This window comes from Camellia sinensis, chromosome 11, assembly GCF_055761805.1.
Source record: "Camellia sinensis isolate YWXY chromosome 11, ASM5576180v1, whole genome shotgun sequence".
NCBI lineage: Eukaryota > Viridiplantae > Streptophyta > Magnoliopsida > Ericales > Theaceae > Camellia > Camellia sinensis.
The window spans coordinates 7,523,399-7,542,313 of record NC_138971.1 but is presented as its reverse complement, the minus strand read 5'-3'; the positions used below and the strand labels follow the sequence as shown (position 1 = coordinate 7,542,313).

At 36.5% G+C, this 18,915-nt stretch overlaps 1 protein-coding gene across 4 annotated transcripts; it reads right to left on the bottom strand.

Annotated features, from left to right (window-relative positions):
- Positions 1–6,173: 6,173 nt before the first annotated feature.
- Positions 6,174–18,113, bottom strand: LOC114313360 (transcription factor SRM1). Of its 4 annotated transcripts, none has more exons than XM_082893517.1 (4): positions 17,965–18,113; positions 17,356–17,405; positions 16,556–17,153; positions 6,174–7,119 (listed from the first exon to the last, which is right to left on the bottom strand). In XM_082893517.1, exons 3-4 carry the CDS (start codon positions 16,939–16,941, stop codon positions 6,624–6,626), a joined length of 882 nt encoding a protein of 293 aa, XP_082749643.1. In that variant the 5' UTR covers positions 16,942–17,153; positions 17,356–17,405; positions 17,965–18,113; the 3' UTR covers positions 6,174–6,623. The 4 variants fall into 4 exon arrangements, with proteins under 4 accessions (XP_082749643.1, XP_082749641.1, XP_082749640.1 ...); XM_082893515.1 differs by having other exon boundaries at positions 16,556–17,236; positions 17,965–18,070; XM_082893514.1 differs by lacking the exon at positions 17,965–18,113 and having other exon boundaries at positions 16,556–17,236; positions 17,356–17,650.
- Between the last annotated feature and the right edge of the window lie 802 nt (positions 18,114–18,915).

Genomic DNA, 18,915 nt, shown 5'->3' with positions numbered 1-18,915 from the left:
CAAGTGAAGGCAACTCTATGAGGCCTAAGCCCTCCACAAGTAAGGTGGTGTAATCGTGAGCGAACCATTAGAAGCTCTGATGGAAATTTATTTGGCGCAAAGGAGCATGTAGGATACCTTGGTCCATGTCGAATTGCCTAAGGACCTTGTCTGGCCAATAGACAACGTTAGACATGCCCTCTTCATTCCATACCAACAAGAATTCAGGGCATATCATGGTAGCCATAAGAAGAGAATTAGCACGGACACTGTCAAGAGAAAAGTCGACGTGACGAGCCTCTGAGAAATAAAAAGGAACAACAGAGATGCCTGGGAAAAGCTGGGTGAAGGGACGGAACACACAGTCCTCCATGAGATCAATAAATCCACGAAAGACTTGTTAGTACCAACACCAAACCATCTGGAGGTGCGAGGGAGGGAATGGCGTACTTGTCTTGTAACGGGTCATCCCTCTGCATCTAGGACAGGACGACCCTCTACATCAAGGACTTCGTCGGTGAAGAATGGCTAATACTCTTTAGGGGCAGGACCCATAGTAAGGAATTGCTCGTAAAAGAAGGCGGTCAGGAATTGAGTGTGTATAAAGCTCCATACACCATAACGGCCCATGGACCTCTCCATGTCCGAGTAAATGAGGTCGAGATGGAAGTATAAGTTCCTCAAGAAGAGGGGAGCCAGAAGGATCTGATTGCCGCTGCAGAGTTTGACGGCAAGAGGGAACACCATGGGATTAATGCTCTAGGCAGGGTTGCTGGGAAGAACAAAAAAAGAGATAAAATAACTAACAAACGCAGCTAGGTACAAGTTGTCACGGTAACAGGGACCAACTATGGAATTGTGGCTATCATCTGTAATATCGCCTACAACTGGTTGCATGTCCTTGAAAAAATGTTTCAGCCAGGAGATGTAGGTGGTCTTGTCTCTCTTTAGCCTCTCTTGGAGTAATTCCCCAGTCCTAGGATCGTACCAAGAGCCATACTTTCGTGTCTCTCAAAAGGCACCTTGGAGAGCAGTAACGGTAGTCTGTTCTGCAGTAGTCAGGGATGCGGGATCAAAAGGGCAGTCCACACATCTTTTCATAGTCATCATGACCCTACGGAGTTGATGTAACTTCTGACCCAACCGACACAACCCTAGGGTTACTTGCTGGCATCATGCGCATGCGGGAAACAAAGGGACATATCCCCCATGCACGTAGGGGGCAAATATAGAGGGTCAGAAATTAAACTCCAAATTAGGTATGGGCCTAAGTGCTGAGGTCGCCCCTTTAAGGTGACCAGGAATGACTAAAGGAGCATGGGCTAAAGCCCAAGGAAAGTGGGCCAACAGTAGGCCGAAGCAGGTTCGACCCGCCAAGGGTCCAAATAGGCTCTACGATGGAAAATGTCTAAGTGAAGTTGCAGAGGCAACACTTGCAGCGGTCAAGTTGCTGAGGCACTTTGCCTCAACGCCGCCATCTCTAATATTGTCGGTTCTATCGCCATCTAAAGTTGCTGAGGGAAGGAGAAAATCGAAGCAACTAAGTTGTAGAGGCGACACTTGCGACGGCCAAGTTGCGGAGGCACTTTGTCTTAACACCACCATTCCAAGTATTGTCGGTACCGTTGCCATTCCAAGTATTGTTGGTACCACAGCCACTTGGAGTTATTGAGGGAAGGAGAAAACTGAAGCAACTAAGTTGTAGAGGCAATACTTGCAGTGCCCTAGTTGTGGAGGTGTTTTGTCGGCGCCACTATCTCTAATATTGTCAATTCTGCCATTTGAACTTGCCGCGGGAAATGACTACCTCCAAAACTACAGCCGCCGTAACTAACGTGCAAAAGAAACGTCCTGCCAAGGTGATAACAGCCTTTGGGAGAAGTTTGCCTTCTGCAAATAGAGACTAATGCTTGGCTCTGATACAAGCCTCCAAGGCATTACTAGCCTAGGCTGATAGCAGGCCCCAAAGTTTATTAACTTGGAGCTGATAGCAAGCCTAGAGATACCAGCATACCGCGGTAACCCCGCGAAGATGGGAGCAGGGTAGCCCAAGCGTAAGGGACTCACTTTCCATTTACCCAGGTCATGGACTTGCCTTGGTTGCACAGAAAGAAGCCCCCTTGGGTTTGGTACTAAGGCACAACATAGCTAATAACAGGTTTGGCTGTGGCCTTCGCCCTGGGAAGCTGGGGAGTTTGTAGTTAGGTGGCTAAGGGTAGAGGTTTCACTGAGGTGAACATGAAAACATGGCTGATAGCAGGCTATGAAGTTTTGAGAATGCATGTATTGGCTAAATAGAGTTGAGAAGGCAAGTGCAGCAGTAAGGTTTACAGTTGCAAGTGCACTTTTTGAGGTTCGAACTGAGAAGGCAAGTGTAGCAACAAGGTTTACCGCTGCAAGTGAACTTGTTAAGGTTTAAGCTGAGAAGGCAAGGGCAGAGGCAAACACGATCGCCGCAAGTGCACTTGTTGAGGCTCAAAAGGTAGTTGCATCGCCAAACACTCTCGTCGCAAGTGCACTTGCTGAGGCATCTGCGCCAAATAGATAGTACACAGTACATGCAGAGGGACACGTGGCACCTTCAGCCTGGTGGCTCAAGGCAGAATATTCCATGTGATCCTTAAGGACACATGTCTTTTCTCTATTAGGACACATGTCTTTTCTCTATTTGGCCACTTGGTGTCCTCTTAGTACCAAGGAAAAGCCTATAAATATGACCCAACTTCTCAAGGTTCAAGAGAGGAATTTTGGGGATTTGGGGGAGATGCTGTTCATTTGTGCATTGCCATTGTCTTCTTCTTGAGCTACTTGCTTCACCCTCACCTAGCCATTCACTCTCCAAACTCCCAAACAATGGTTGCTGCTCATTCTTCAGTCATTCCATCATTCTTGGACCATTAACATAGTTTTGTCTCTCTAATCATCTTCCTAACCTCGAACCTCCCTACAAAAGTTTACTTTTTCAGTTTGATCAATATTGAAAATTATTTGTTTAAACCCTACAAAAGTTGAAAACTATATATGTTCTTTTTTATTATTGTCGTTTGTTGTTCAGGTTTTTCTTCTTCTTTCAGTATATTAATATTTAGCACACTTTGCTATATTTTTTCACTTTAATTTCTCATTTTATTATTCTTCTTCTTTTTTTGGACAACATTCTAGACATTCCGGTGAGTCTCCGGCAATATTCTTGACGTCCAGTGAACATTCTAGACATCCTGACGACTTCCAGCGGCATTCAAAATATTCCGACAATATTCCGACAAATTTCCTGTGATATTCCAGCAACTTCTCGATAATGTTGAACATTCTAACGAGTCTCTGATGACCGTCTGACGACAGTCCGACGGTGGTGGGATACAATGTCGTCTTTAAATTATTATTATTATTTAAAAAAAAAAAATTTTTTTGGTAATAATTAGAAATATATAGGACTAATTGATACAAGTGTATTGTTTTGAAATAAAATAAATTTTAAATTTTATATATGAAACTTATCAATAAGTTTCCCTAATTAAATTACAGAGTTTTTGTGTCTTGTTTTAGGCTTCGATAACCAGCTCTCTTAAAGAGCCTCTATTATTCTTAATTAGTAGAGATTGAAGAGCAATTTGTATTATGTGTCTTTGATTTTCTTATTGTCGGTGGACTTCTTCTCATCAGGTCCAACATTTTCTTTATTTATTTTTATGCGTAAAATAAAAATTTTATTAAAAATATAAAATTAAAAGTGCAAAAAAAATGAAATGCATATAGAGAGTTAGAGAATGCAAATTCTCTTATTACTGCTGCATGCATTTACACAACCAGTCTCCACCTCACAATTTTTTAAAATTTTAAAGGATAAAATTACAAATAAAGTAAAAACAACAACTAAGTAAATCTAAATTACACAACATTAAAAAGCTTGAATCCTCCAAAAAGTTCTGACATCTACACCAAAATAGTCTCCTACTCCAAACCCAGTTCGCCAAACACACTTCCCAAAGCAATAATATGCCTCCCACGCATATTATCCTGAGAAATTTCAGGATGATGAATAATTTTTTCATAAAAATGATCATGACAGATTTGTGACCCTTATTTAGTGTGTAGTGTTTTATTACCTTGATTAGTATGTAGTGTTTTATTCTAAGTATAATTCAAATATTACAAATCTTTCATGATCATTTTTATTTTCTAATACCTAGCATTGCTGTATTATCATGCCCGACGACCATTCATTGTCGAACCACTTCCATTGCTTGCTGGAAACTATCACGCCCAGCCACCATCCATTGTCGAACTACTTCCATTGCATGCACCAAAACTACTCCTTCCTTACAAGCCTCGCACCAAACTGTGAAACCTTCGCATGCGCCTCCCAATCCCGCACTCCACTTCTACATCGCCGTCGTCGCACCAAACCGCCACTGCAAAGGTCACCGCGAGCACTCACTATATCGAACACCTCTTCTAATACCACGAGCACACAAACCCTCCTCCACCAATTGAACACCCATAACCGACTCACCCAACTCCGAGCACCCAACTTTGCTGCGCTGATGCAACTCCAACCCCTCCCCCTGAACCACTCGAATTTAACCCGCCAAAAAATGCCCATAAACAAGCACCCACACCGTCAAAAGTGGCAACCCCGAAAAATGCCTGCAATCAAACACCCATTGAACGCCAACGTCGTCGAATATGATAGCTTTGAAACCACCCATGGAACACCCAACCCAAAGATCAAAGCAGCAAAAACTATCTGGTGAGGAGAGGGTGGGAGGCGTATGGGGATTCAAGTTTATTTAAAAAGAAAAGAGAATGCACGCACGTAGAAAAGAGCTAAGTCATTTGGCGGTGGCCGGCCAGCTATGAGCCCGGTAATGGAGGGTTTAGAAAGAGAGTTTTCCCTTGTGCATGCAATTTCAGGTCCAACAACCTCAAACTACTCAAATATACAAGTTACAGAATGGGAGTAGCTTCCCTCCGGTCCTGGATTGGACTGGAAGGTGCTGTTGGTCAGTAGGGACTCATCACGGGTCTCGTTTCGATAATCCGAACTATTCAATGTGTAAAATTATGCCTATAAAAAATCACGTTGATCGGATATCAATAGCTATGTGCTCAAATTAGTTTTGTATAAAAAAAATAGACGGTGAATAATTAACGGTTGATAGAAAACTAATATGATGAAATAACTATCGATATCTGATCAACGTGATTTTTTACAGACATATAGTATTCGACGAGTTCTACACATTGAACGATTTGAATTATCGAAACGGGAACCGTGATGGACTCCCACAGGCCCAACAGCACCCTTTAGTCCTTCAGACTGGAGGGAAGCTGCTCCCTTAAAGAATTTAAAATGAATTTGATTGGCTGAATAATTCAAATTACAGAGTATGTTCCATTTTCAAAATAGAATTGCCCAAAATTGAATTTTAAAAAATATAATATACAAAAAGAAAAAAAAAAAGAGAGCCCAACACAACCTATCTATTACAAGAAAAGAGGCGACACAAGAAAGTTGTTGGTTCTGTAATATGTAAGACAAGAAACATACATGTTTGCAGCAACTTTCTTTTGAGTCGACAGAATAATAATCAGTCATCTCAAGACAAGGTTATCCATCAAATTCAATACATATAAATTCTTCGGCAGCCTCTCTCTAGTTCAAAATCAGATTGGAGTGTGTTGTTAGGCGTCCGTAGACCCATCACAGAGCTCGCAACAATGATTTGAACCATTCAACATGTAGGACTCGTCGAGTACTTTATTCTTACAAAAAATCATATAAATTGGATATTGATAGCCACTTGATCATATCAAATTTGTTTTAACAGTAAGTATGATTTTAAAAATATATTATTAACACATATATGATCTGATCAAGTAGCTATAGATATCCAATCAACGTGATTTTTTGTAAGAATAAAATACTCAACGAGTCTTAATGGCTATCAATATCCGATCAACGTGATTTTTACAGAGGTTAAGTACTCAACAAGCCTACACATTGAACGTTTGGATCATTGTGACAAACTCAAAATGGACCGGCCTGGACCGTCCAGTTGAAATACCCAACTAGAGACAGTCCAAACCCAATTCTAATACCATTAAAATGTTTTAAGACATCTGCTTAAAAACCCACCAGCACCCAAAAACCACAAACACTACCTCCTCCAAACATTATCAAAACAAATTCATAAGGAACCTTGTTCATGCTCATATTATTCACTACTTAAAACAAAAATAACATACCGATAAAATAAAAACTAGAGAAGATCAACAGTCCTTTACAATTTTGGCCATGAAAGAACTACTGCTGCTTCGCTTTAGCAACGAGAGCACCTCTACTTTGTCTAGTGATTGCAATGAAAATTCCTAATTGAACTAATTAATATAAACTATAATGCTAGTTGTTTACCCCTAAATGCTGCCACATTATCCACAGCAGCTACACAGAGACTTATTCAAATGTGACCACCGATCGAGAGAAATGGAAATGAAAAATGACAACTCATTAGACAAATTTATGTCTGCAAATAAGCAAATATTATTCCAGCTCAAGTGCAGAAGAACCCAATAACACCAACTGAGCTTGAGCTTTACACTCCTCTCTGTCCCTTTGTACATTTTGCTAGTAGAAAAGCAAATTACCTATGAGCAGATGTGTGTGGCATCGGATACGTCATGGGACCCATGTTCATTGGGGCACCAGGAACCACCTGTCCCGGAACCGGAGCTCTGACACCATATGCCATGTGTCCCGGAGGAAGATTCACTGGCGTGCCAACCGCTGAAACAAGGGGTCCTATTGGTTGCCCTATAGTTGGTGCTCCATACACGCCAACTCCTGAAGGTGCAGCTGGGGTTTGCGAAGGTGGTTTGTTTGATTTGCCAGATGTCCCTGTGGCAGAACAATTTGTTTGACCGGTAATGGGTCCTTGGGGCACTGAAACATCTCCATTATTGACGCTTGTGATGTCATGAATGCTTGATCGCCTCCGGTCTTTGTTCATAGAGTTCAAACGAATGAAGTACTTCTGTGCATGGCTTGCCACTTGTGTAGGTGTTCTTGTCACCACATAATTTCGGGAGATACTTCGCCAATCACCTTTCCCATATTTATCCAAACCAATAAGAAATAATCTGCTTTTGCAAAAAGACAGAAAAAGAAAAAGGTAATCAACAAGTTGAATTTAAATTAAAAAATACTACTTTGTAAGAATTTAGGTAAAGTTAGCACTTAAATATGCAATACAAAAGGAAAATATCGAAGTAGATGATATCCTCAAACGTCCATTCGTGTTCTTCAGAGTAATAAACATGAATAAGCATTACACCATAGCTCATCAAAATATAAGATCCGTTCCCTTATTTAAGAGGTCTTTAATTAATTTCAAATGTAACATATGCAACTTTGCTTCTAAACAAGACCCAAACAATAAATAAATGAATATTATATCGTCAAATATATACAAACCATTTAATTCCAATTTTAAATAGAGGCCAGAAAATCAGGCATGGTGACATTAGTGGAAGGCAACCTTGCAGTCTACAGTTGCCCTGTTTACAACTGAAGCAGAGTATATCGCGGCTACAGAAGCTGTGAAGGAAGTGCTGTGGTTAAGAGAGTTCTGGTTGGGGATTTGGGATTGCAACAGAAGTCTACTACTGTGTATTGCGACAGCCAGAGTGCTATACATCCGGCTAAAAATCATATTTGCTATGAAAGAACCAAAGACATTGATGTTAGAGTGCATTTTTTTTGAGATATTGTTGGTGAAAGTGCAATTATTGTGCAGAAAATTCACACAGCAGGCAATCTAGCTGACATGATGGCGAAACCCATTTTAGCAGTCAAGTTCAAGTATCGTATTGCATGGACTTGATTGGAATTAGGAATTAGCGGGTACCTAATTGGAAGTGGTGTGAAGATGGTGAGAAGAATTTCGATTTTAGAGGATCAACTCGAATGTTCGCTAAGGTGGATATTTGTTGACTTTGTGGATCACATTTTGTGAACAAATGGGGGCTATGCAGGTGAAGCTACAAAGCCAACCTAAAAAGGTGAGCCCACCACAAATCTTTGGACTTGGGATATTCAGCCGAAAATGGTTGAATTTTGGTTCTTCTTGTATTTATACATAAGACCCTCAACTCTCCATAATTGCAAGTTAATTCCCTGGAGCTCAACTATAAAATAAGGGCTTGATGTCTCACATCCAACACAACAAAACCATAGAGTAATACTAGTGTAATGCTCCATTTGATTGGCCTAAAAACATTTTCTGATGGACATTTTTTTTCAGAAAATGTTTTCCAAAGAAAATACTTTTCTATGTTTGGTGGTGGTGGTGGGACGAAGGTGAAGGTGAAGGTGAAGGTGAAGGTGAAGGTGAAGGCGGAGGTGGAGGTGGAGGTGGAGGTGGAGGTGGAGGTGGTGGAATGGTGGTGAGGTGGCGGCAACGGTGATGGTGGTGTGATGGTGGAGGTGATAGTGGCGGTATTAGTGTGATGACATTGGTAAAATTTTAGTCTGAAAAATATTTTCTGCCATTTAAAAATGGAAAGCATTTTCTGTTCAAATAGAGTTTTGTTGATCATAGAAAATGTTTTCAGTTGATGGCGCAAGTAGAGAAAGTACATAGAGAAATATAGAGTGAATTTCTTATATAGAGAGTTGGGTATACAAGGGCTTGGGTATATTTCTAAATGTACTGAGTTTGAGGATGTAAAAAACAAATTGAGTCCACTTCTAAACATTTTTCTTCCATAGTGAAGTATTCTTGTTGTCTTGTCCATGGACGTAGGAAGTAATCCAAACCACGTAAATCGTCTGTCTTTAGTGTGAGCTTCTTATTATTTCCCATTGGTTATTTCTAGTTACTTTGATAAACAAATTGCCACCGTTTCATAACTAGTCTAAATGGTCCAAACACAACAATGCCCAAGTGATCACCTATGAAAAGTGAGAATTAAAGAAAATCATAAATTGCCTGTTTTAAACTTAGATTATGTTGTCCAGCATAAAAATCTTCTCTCATTTTCTCAAGACCAAGAGATAAAATTTCAAGTCATCTCATTTTCTACTTTCAACCAACATTGCAAAAAACATGGGCAGTGGTTTCTTTGATGGATTTGAAAGGCATAGAACATGTTGGCCATCAAATATGCTTTAAATTTTTTATTTCACTCATTTACCTCAGGCCTGTTTATTTGCTATTCTTATTTTGTTTTCCTTCATGGTTCCTCTATGTCATTGTCATCTAAGAATATTTTATCATCCCCCCTCGGATTTCTTAATTTTCAAAGTCAAGATAAGCTCCAAGATCTAGAGTTTTCCTCTTGATTTTTGGGCCTTAAAAATCTAATTGAGATCAGGATTTCAACTTAGTGCAAGGGCTCAAACAGGCACCACGCTTATCTTGAGCTCATATACTCAAGCTGAAAATTGTTGAACATGACATGGTTGAGCAATGGATTAGATCCAGTTCATTTAATCCAATGAACAGATAAAGAAACTTAGACACCTCATATTAGCAGGAGAATTTTGAATTGATTTTGTTCCATGGAAAAAAAATTAGCTTTATTAACTAAGGGAAAAAAATATATCAACCAGCAAGTTCAAAGATACCAAAGACCAAAATTGAGATGTTGTTTGTGTTGGACAGCTTGACATAAATAGTTAGGCCCATCTCCCAACAACTTAGGCTTTTGGGATTAGTGATTAGAGATCAAGTTGGGAGAGGTCTTGAGTTTAAGTCTCTTCGTTTGCATTTGGTCCCCGTCTGCTTTCTTTCTTCTTTCGTTTGCATTTGTTCTTCTCTATATATATGGGCGTTTGCATCTCCATGGACAAGATGGGGTTACACGTGAGGGAGGATGTTAAATAGGTTGATATACATTGTTGGGTCCATTTCCTAACAGCTTAAGATTTTGAGATTAGTAGTGATCCATTTCCTAACAGTTGGAGAATGATGTCTCAATCGTAGGAGATAATTAAGATAGAGGAAATAAATAAATAAATCTGTAGGGAGAATGTCAACTTCCTGACATTTGCTTTCCCACAGGTTTGGATTTTAATTAACTTTGGAGTATGATCCCGTTATTAACAACTTAGACATGTCACATGAAACACAACAAAGAGAGGCAAGGAAAAAGGCTGGGATAAGACAGAAAGATCAAACCAAAATGTCACACCCAAGGTTCTGAAAAGCAGTTGCGGTTGTGGGGTGTAAAGGCCGTAGTGTAACGGTTGCGGTAACCGGAACCGTGAATTTTTTTATTTTTCGCACAATTTGAAAAAAATTTACCGATACGCATATTTTTTTTCCATGATCATATTTATTGGGTTAAAAATAAATATTGATAAATTTTTGTAAATTTTTAAGTATGATCCAATATATTTCATATTTTTAAATCACTATAAACTGAGTTTTTTACATTTTATTTTAATGATTAATGATTTTATATTATACAAAAAATCAATTACTAACTATTATATATAAGATAAACAATGACAAAAGTAAGAGAATAAATAAGAGCCTAAATATATATATATATACATATTTTTACCAAGCCAAATAAATAATGATCACACTTATTATTATTATTATTTTCAAACAATATATAAATAGACACACACAAACAAAATAGTTGAGTGATAGCAGCTGAATAGAATAGCATAGGTCTTACAGCTTCAACAAATCAATAACATGTTCTTCATCTTCCCTCTTCTCTTTCTCTATCTCTTGCTCCATTTTCTCTCTTTATCTTCCCTCTTCTCTCTATCCCTCTTCTCTCATTTTCAACTTTTTTTTGTATTTTTTCGAAAGAAACAGTTTGGAACCATTACGTAACGGTGCGTAACAAGCCGTTACGGCACTGTTACGACCGCTACGGCAACCGCTACGGCCGACACACCTGTGAGTCTCAATCATATTGCAAAAGCGGCCGTAACGGGTGACAGTAACCACCAAAACCGTTACGTAACGGCGTTACGTAACGGTTGCGGCCGCTTTTTAAAACCTTGGTCACATACCTGATGGGCTTAGGTTCCCCAAAGAGTGGCAAACACATCCAACTGGTGAGTAAACAGTTGGATCTAGGGTGCACAAAATACCCAATAAACTGAAGAACATAACCAACCAAACCCAACCTCTTTGGATTGGGTTGGTTTGGTTTTTGAGTATATTGGTTTGGTTCTGGGTCTTCAAATCATCAAACCAATACGATTGGGTTGGTTCGGTTTAGGCAAGCCAACCCAAGAACCAAACACATATATATAATGTAAAATTCTATTTAAATTGGCATGTCTTCACCTAATTAGTCTATTAGGATGGATTTGATTGCACCTAATAATTTCTCACATGAAAGAAATGTTATTGGATTTAATTGGTATTGGTTGTGTTTAAGTTTGAGTTGGCCTTCTCTATACTATTCACAATTGTTGGCATGTATTAAACAATATTTTGTTCTTTATTTGTGTTATATTTAAATGTTAAAGACTTGTTTAATTTAATTATTCAGTATTGGTTGATTTACTTATTTTTAGTATGGTGAAACCATGGTGCCAACCCAAATCAACCCGAGCTACATTGGGTTGGATTGGGTTGAGTTGGTTCTAGTGCATGATAGATTTGGTCCTGGGTCCAAAACTTGAAACCAATCATGATTGGATTAGTTCCAAATTTAGTGCCAACCCGAACCAAACCAAACCAAACCAACCCATGCATAAACTACTATGATCTAGCAGGAGAGAGAGGAAGTGGAATATAAGAGCTCAAATGCAAAGCGCTCAAAAGCAAAGAGCTCTGGAAGGGGCGTGATGTTGAAGACGCTTGTGATATAAGTGGTACTTCCTTATACCTTACTATTATAAATAAAATGCAGTTAGGTATTGCTACAGTAGATGGCTCTCATTTTTTTCTTCCCATTTTATCATTTTGTTTTTTGTGCTGGTTCATATATATTTGGTCTGGTTCATATATATTTGGTTTGGTTAAAAAATAATATTTTAATTCATTCTAATTTAATTTCATCATCAATTTGCTACCATACCTAGCAATCTACATCTAGGTACAATCATTGCATTTAGATAATTTGAATCAAAAAGCCATTGAGATACTTTAGTCCCACATGTAGTGTGAAGGAAGTGATGCTGCCGGGGAAAATCAAGGGTCGTGTTTGGTTCACTTTTGAAATTGTGATTTTAATTTTTTTTTTTCAAAATTCATAATTAAACACACAATTCAAAACTCAATTCAAAAACTATTTTTAAAACATATTATCAAATATATAACTCAAAATTTAATTCAAAACACATAATCAAACTTTTTCAAAATTTTATTTTTTTTTATTTTATTCTTTAAAATTATTTTTTATTTTATATTTTTTTTCAAAACACATTTTGTTTACTTTTATTTTTGAAGAAAAATATTTTTATTTTTTTTATTTTTTCAAAAAAATATTTTTTTATTTTTTTAAGTATTGGCCAAATAACTTGTTATGATTTAGATATAGATGGGCGATCCAAAAAAAATTTAAATCTTAAAAAAGAATAAATATTTAAAAAAAAAAGTATAATTTTTTTTAAAAAAAATATTAAAAAAAATATTTGGAAAATAAAATAAAATATTTAAAATAAAATAATAAAAAATAAAAAAATTTCTAAACATTTTTAAATATTTAAAAAAGACAAATCTAAAAATTTTCAAAATACAACTCAAAACTCAAAAACTCAAAACTGAAAATACAACTCAAAACTCTTTTCAAAACTCATAATCAAACAAATTTTTTCAAAACTAAAAATAAAACTCAAAACTCAAAATACATCTCAACACTTAAATCATTATTCTACCACCACTAAATGTATCGGGTACTTATTAACAGGTGATGACGTAGTATACTTTTTTCCAGAAAAATTGGAGAAAAGAAAATATTTAAAGCATTAAATATTTGTAAAATACAAGGACATCCATAAGGTATGTCGTATTTTCATTTAATGTCGTTGATATGAGAAAATCAACAAAGTACCTTCTTAACTGAGATTCTAGTTTTGTTGAATGCCATTAACAAAATATATTAAAATACAATCTCACCTGTGGATAATTTTCACGGTTATAAGTCACAAGCTGCTCTCTTTCTTTATCTCTCTCCAAGATTGCCAAGCATCAGAACGACCGCCACACCATCATTGCACCATCACAAATGACCACTGTCAGAGCCAACCTTTGCCACACCACTAGACCACTCACATCGATCCATCTCTTAACTCCCGAACAACAATTAAAAATCACAACTGGAAATAACCAAGACCTCCACCACCTACCCACCAGTCAACCACCACATAGTTATAGGTCATTCGGTTTTATCTAAGACATTCAAAATTTTGCAGGGAAAGAGAGAGAGAGAGAAAGAGAGAGAGAGAGAGGTCAGATTGCTTAATGGGAGATAAAAACTTGCCGTATCAATCCTTAAAACCCTTTCTATAGCTAGAAAAGAAGATCAGATTGCTTAATGGGAGCTGCGAACCTCTGCTTCAACAACACCCTTTCTAGTTTCTATAAGCTAGAAATGGGATCAGATTGCTTAATGGGAGATAAAAACCCGCTGTACCAAGCCTTCAAAACCTTTTCTATCGCTAGAAAAGAAAATCAGATTGCTTAATGGGAGATGAGAATTTTTAGATTTAACTATATAATCGTAAGCGAAAAGAAAATCACATAGTCAAATGGAAAATAATTTTTTTTTTTTAACAAGGGTTTTAGATTTAACTATATAATCGTAAGTGAAACTTTGAAACTTTTATTAGAAATAAATTTGAGATCATTGATGATTAATATTGGGTAAATTATATTAGGGAGCTTTTTAATAAATCCTCTTTTTAAGAGTTTTATTCCATCCAAGTCATATTCTTTTTGCCTATTCCATTAAGTCTTATTTAAGGTAAGAAGACCAAAACACCCTTAATCTCTCATGCCCCTATTAATGTTGATATTTAATGTTGATTGTCATTATATTTTGATAGTTTCCATACATTAAGATGTTGTCATTATATTCATATTAATTTGAAATGAATTTTTGTCATTGTGTTGTTAATTATATTCACATCATGTAATTGAAATGAATATTCACATCATTATATTCACATTAATTTGAAATGAATTTTTGTCATTGTGTTGTCAATTACATGATATGAATATTCATACTAAAACATATGAATGTGAACATTCACATCACTACGTTAGATGAGAGAGAATGTTCACATGTTGTGAACGTTCACATCACTATATATTGTGAATAAGAATGTGTTGTCAATTAAAATAAGAAGGTTCACATGTTGTGAACGTTCACATCACTACATTAGATGAGAGAGAATTTTTCGGAAAAGTGTTGTGAATGTTCACATCAGATGAGAGAGAATGCTCACATTATTTTTAATGTGTTGTCAATTAAAAATATATTCACATCAGATGAGAAAGAATGTTCACATTATTTTTAATTTATTGTCAATTAAAAATATATTCACATTATATAATAATATAAAATAATAACATCAATGATGAAATTCCTACGCCTTGATCCTTTTCCTTTTCTCTCCTCCTCCAACATTAAATATCAATATTAAATATAAGGGCATAAGAGTCTAAGAAAATAGTGTAAATCAAGAAAAAAGACTTTATGAAATAAAAGTATAAACACATGGGACTAAAAGTGGGTTAAAAAATTCCTTCATGGACTTCTTAGGTTAGAACACTTCTAAATGAGATTTATCAATAAAAATCCCATTATACTAACCTCTCCTAAGATTTATTGAAAATACAGACAATACACCCGCGGTGTCTGGAATTAAATTACACCAACCTCCTGTACTTTTCCAACTATGTAACAGAGACCCCCTTGCTAAGGGATGTAAAGAATTTTGCTGACATCATGTAAATATTTTTTGTTTCGACCAAAATGCCCCTAATTGTTATGAAAGGACTAAATCAACAATCAACTAGTTAGTGAAATTACTTATCTGCCACTATCTCTTCTTGCTCATTTTAACTCATTGTCCACTTTTATCATTTATGCAGAAAGCCTCTTTGCATCTGTGAGATCAATTGTGAGGATGATCAACAATCATTTATGGTCCTTTCCTATTCTTAAAAACTTCTCTACCTCTCATTCATTATTTTTTCCCCATAATTGCCTACATAAAGAACCAAAGTATCAGGTAGAACATACAACATGGTGAATTGTTTCCTAGAGGATAATTACTTGCATATTTTCCCATCTTTAACGCACAATTGGAAATATAGGTATAAACGTAATTGGGAGTGAGGTCTGGATTTTCTTTAACTAGGGAAATCATTAATGTGCAAGGGAGGAGCAAGGAGCTCATATGGATGGCCGGAAGATTAGTTGCATCCTTAACAAGCATCAGTTAGGAGATCTATTCTACAATTGGTACAAGTGAAATGGCAGTCGGATCAAGGACATACACTACTCTATTGAACATCTATTTCTCTCTCCCCCTTGCCCTATCTTCTTTTTTTCATTTTTTTGTTCTTTTGTTTTTTGTTTGGTATAAATGCTGCAGGTTTTTCTCTGTCAATCTACACTACATTCCAGGTCTCAAAAATTTGAGGCTCCAGCCAGGGGAGGGAAGCTTTTGTGGCAAAATTCAAGAAGCTTCATGACGCTCTAACCAAAAGTTTCTGCAATGGTGATGGGTTTTGGTGGATTGGGCAGTAGGGGGTTGAGGTGGTGGATTGCAGTGGATGGAAAGTGGTGGTTGTAGTGGAAAAATAGAAAATGCCTTAACTCAAACTCGTGCCAGTACAGGCATTGGAAACTATGAATCAATCCTCTCTAGAAATTACTTAAGAAACAAGTACAGGCTGACATGGACTAAGTAAGAACTTTAAACTCATAATGGATAAAATCTTCCCTTTTAGACACAAGTGTGGCCCAACAATACATGATGAACAAGAATCTAGGCCGGATGAAAGGTTTCTCGTATAAGAATATATATCTTATCAACATTATTCGACCTAATTCAAATAAATTCAGATTATATTGTAATCTCTAGGGTTGAAGACCGATTACCTACTAGTCAGTCAAAGAATACAAATGATTTGATAGAAATGTTATAGCAGCAACAATTTGGAAAGAGATGCTATGGATGCAAGGTTTGAATTTTAATCCAAATAAAGAAGCACAAATCAACAAAGAAATTATTACATGCGCGTGTACACATGTTATGTTATGATACTAATACAGTTGAGATTACAAGAATCCTGGCAATAATATAAAACCGTACTCGTAAGCATGTTGAATTATTTTGAAGTTAAAGAACTCGCATACAGAGGCACACATGTATAAACCGACTAATGAAATCATGATTCTAAACCATTTTTATGACATTAATCCAGAGAGGAATTTTAACTATACTCAAAAGCATGTTATATCATTCCTAAGTTGAAGAAAACGAACTCACTAATCACTAAGTAAAGAAGTAGTAATCAGAGGTATGATGCTTTAAACTTCTTTGTAGATGAATTATATGAATCGTAAAACGCAACTATAGGCTCACCTGTGCTCCTCCTCTGTCCAAGCAATTCCCTTGCGGCGCTCCTGATCTGATCTTGAAGCCTTACCTCCATGATTAGAATCGCCATTAAAATTCCCAAAATGGCCACCCTTTTTACCAGTTCCTTCATCACCTGCGTGGCTCGTAGAACCGTCTGAAGAGGAATTATAGCAAGGTAGAGGCACGCAGCCAGACTCAATGTTATTAATGTCATCAACTAACAGCTCATAATGATGTTTAATCTCTTCTAAGGATTTCCCTGGAACATCTGCTGCAATCTTCTCCCACCAATCTGCAGAATCCTCAGGATAAGTTGCTAGGGCATTCTCAAATGCCCTGTCCTGCTCTCTACTCCAAGCAGAGCTATCCCCAGTTTCTTCAGCTTTCATCTAGCCTTGTTTGATTCCCCTATCAAGTGTTTCACCCACAGCAAGAAGAAGAAGATGAAGAAGAAAAGGAATCTAGCAAACACTCCAAAATCAATATCTAAGCTAAAATACCCATCTCCACAACCAAGGAATTCTCTAGAATGGCTCTTGAAAACTGGATCTGCATTATTTCCAATAAGGGGGGGTTCACTGACAACCAGCAAATTGGTAGACTGGAATTGTGTGAATAAGATACGTCAGACCAAAGAGAGTGAGAAGGAAGGAAAGAAACAAACCCTAAAAATAGCCAAGTGAGCTGCACCAGAAACTAGAACCAATAAATATCATGAAAAATCTGAGGAAATGAAGATGCTGATGATTTCAAATGGTTATTTGCTTCACAATTCAAGTATTGGACACTTGCAAAATGCTTACCTATTGATGAAGTCAAGCAAACAGGTTCAGTTAGACACCATGAGAAATATCTGAAAACCATAAAATCAAAAGAAGCAATAAATGGCAGTGTGAAACAAGACAAGGAAAGAAAAAAAAAAAAAAAAAAACTGAAATTAATGGAGACGGTGAATTCAATTCGATGGTAATTAGGGCTTTGGACTGTGAGATAAGAAAGAGCCAAACAAAGAAGAAAGACCCAGAAGTCTGAAATGATTTTTTTCTTTTTCTTTTAAAAAAAGAAAAGCCAAAAAACCATTCACAAATTGCCATTTCCGATTCAAACAAATACCCAATAACCAAAAGTCCTTACTGATTGCAACAGTTTTTACAGAAAAGGCCCACACAAAAAAAAATATATTCCACTACAGTCCATTCCACACAGTGACTCCTCAGCATGAAGTTAAAAAACTAGAATTTTATACCTCAATTACATGAGATTGCAATGTAGTTAATTCAGTATTGTGAAAATTTTCCAGAGAAACGAGTTTAAACACTTGTAATTTGTGACTGAACACCAAAAGAAAAAACCCATTTCATTTTTTTTTTTACCGAGAGAGAAAAGAAATACAGAAGTGAATTGGTACTTACTATTTGAGTGAATAACGAAAGCCCCCTTTTTTTCTGAGTAAACAAACACCCATCAGAAAATGCACAATGATTTATCAGCCAACAACAACAAAAGAAAACAACAAGACTAGCAAATGGTCCATGTGGGGGGTTGCTGTGGTTGATTGTGAAAACCCATCTCTCAGATTCCTTCCTAAATAGTTTAACCTCTGAGAGCGACCCCAGTAGTACAAGTACTACTCCTCAGTAAAACTCTACAAACCCGAAAACTACTCCTACTACTCCCATATCATCAAGATTTTGACAGTTTAACCAACCACTCATAAATCAACTTTCCTTTCCAACTATCTTACCCATGGATAATCCGTGGATTCTCCAACCTAAAAAAAACCAAAAAGAGAATAACTTGAATTATTGGTATCGTCTCCAAGTATTACCGATTCATACGATTAAAAAAAACTCACTATTAGTACTAGTGCATATTAAAAAAAAAAAAAAAAAAAAAAAAAAAAAAAAAAAAAAAAAAAAAACCGCAATGATACATCTATTTAATTTTGAAACTCTAATTATATGGCAGAGAATAAAAAAAATAAAACCAATATCAAAATATCACATTAGAATGGAGTCCACTTCCATTAGAGAGCTCTCAATTATTTTTCAAAAAAAAAAAAAACCAAGGCATAAGCAGTGCCCCGTCATTGTCACATTATTAGTGATGCTATTAGAGTACTATTTTTAGTGCTCTCAACCATTTTTCAAATACTAATCTCTTATATTATTTTCATAACTTGAAAAAAAAAAATGAAATTAATGGAGCCAGTGAATTTCCAAATAAAAAATATAATATACCCTAAATAATTTATCAAATTTTCTATCAAATTTTTCATATGAGTGTGAACGTACACAAACCCACATGTGTGTCGATCCCACACTTATGTGACAGGTTTGGTAGAAAATTTAGTAGATTATTTG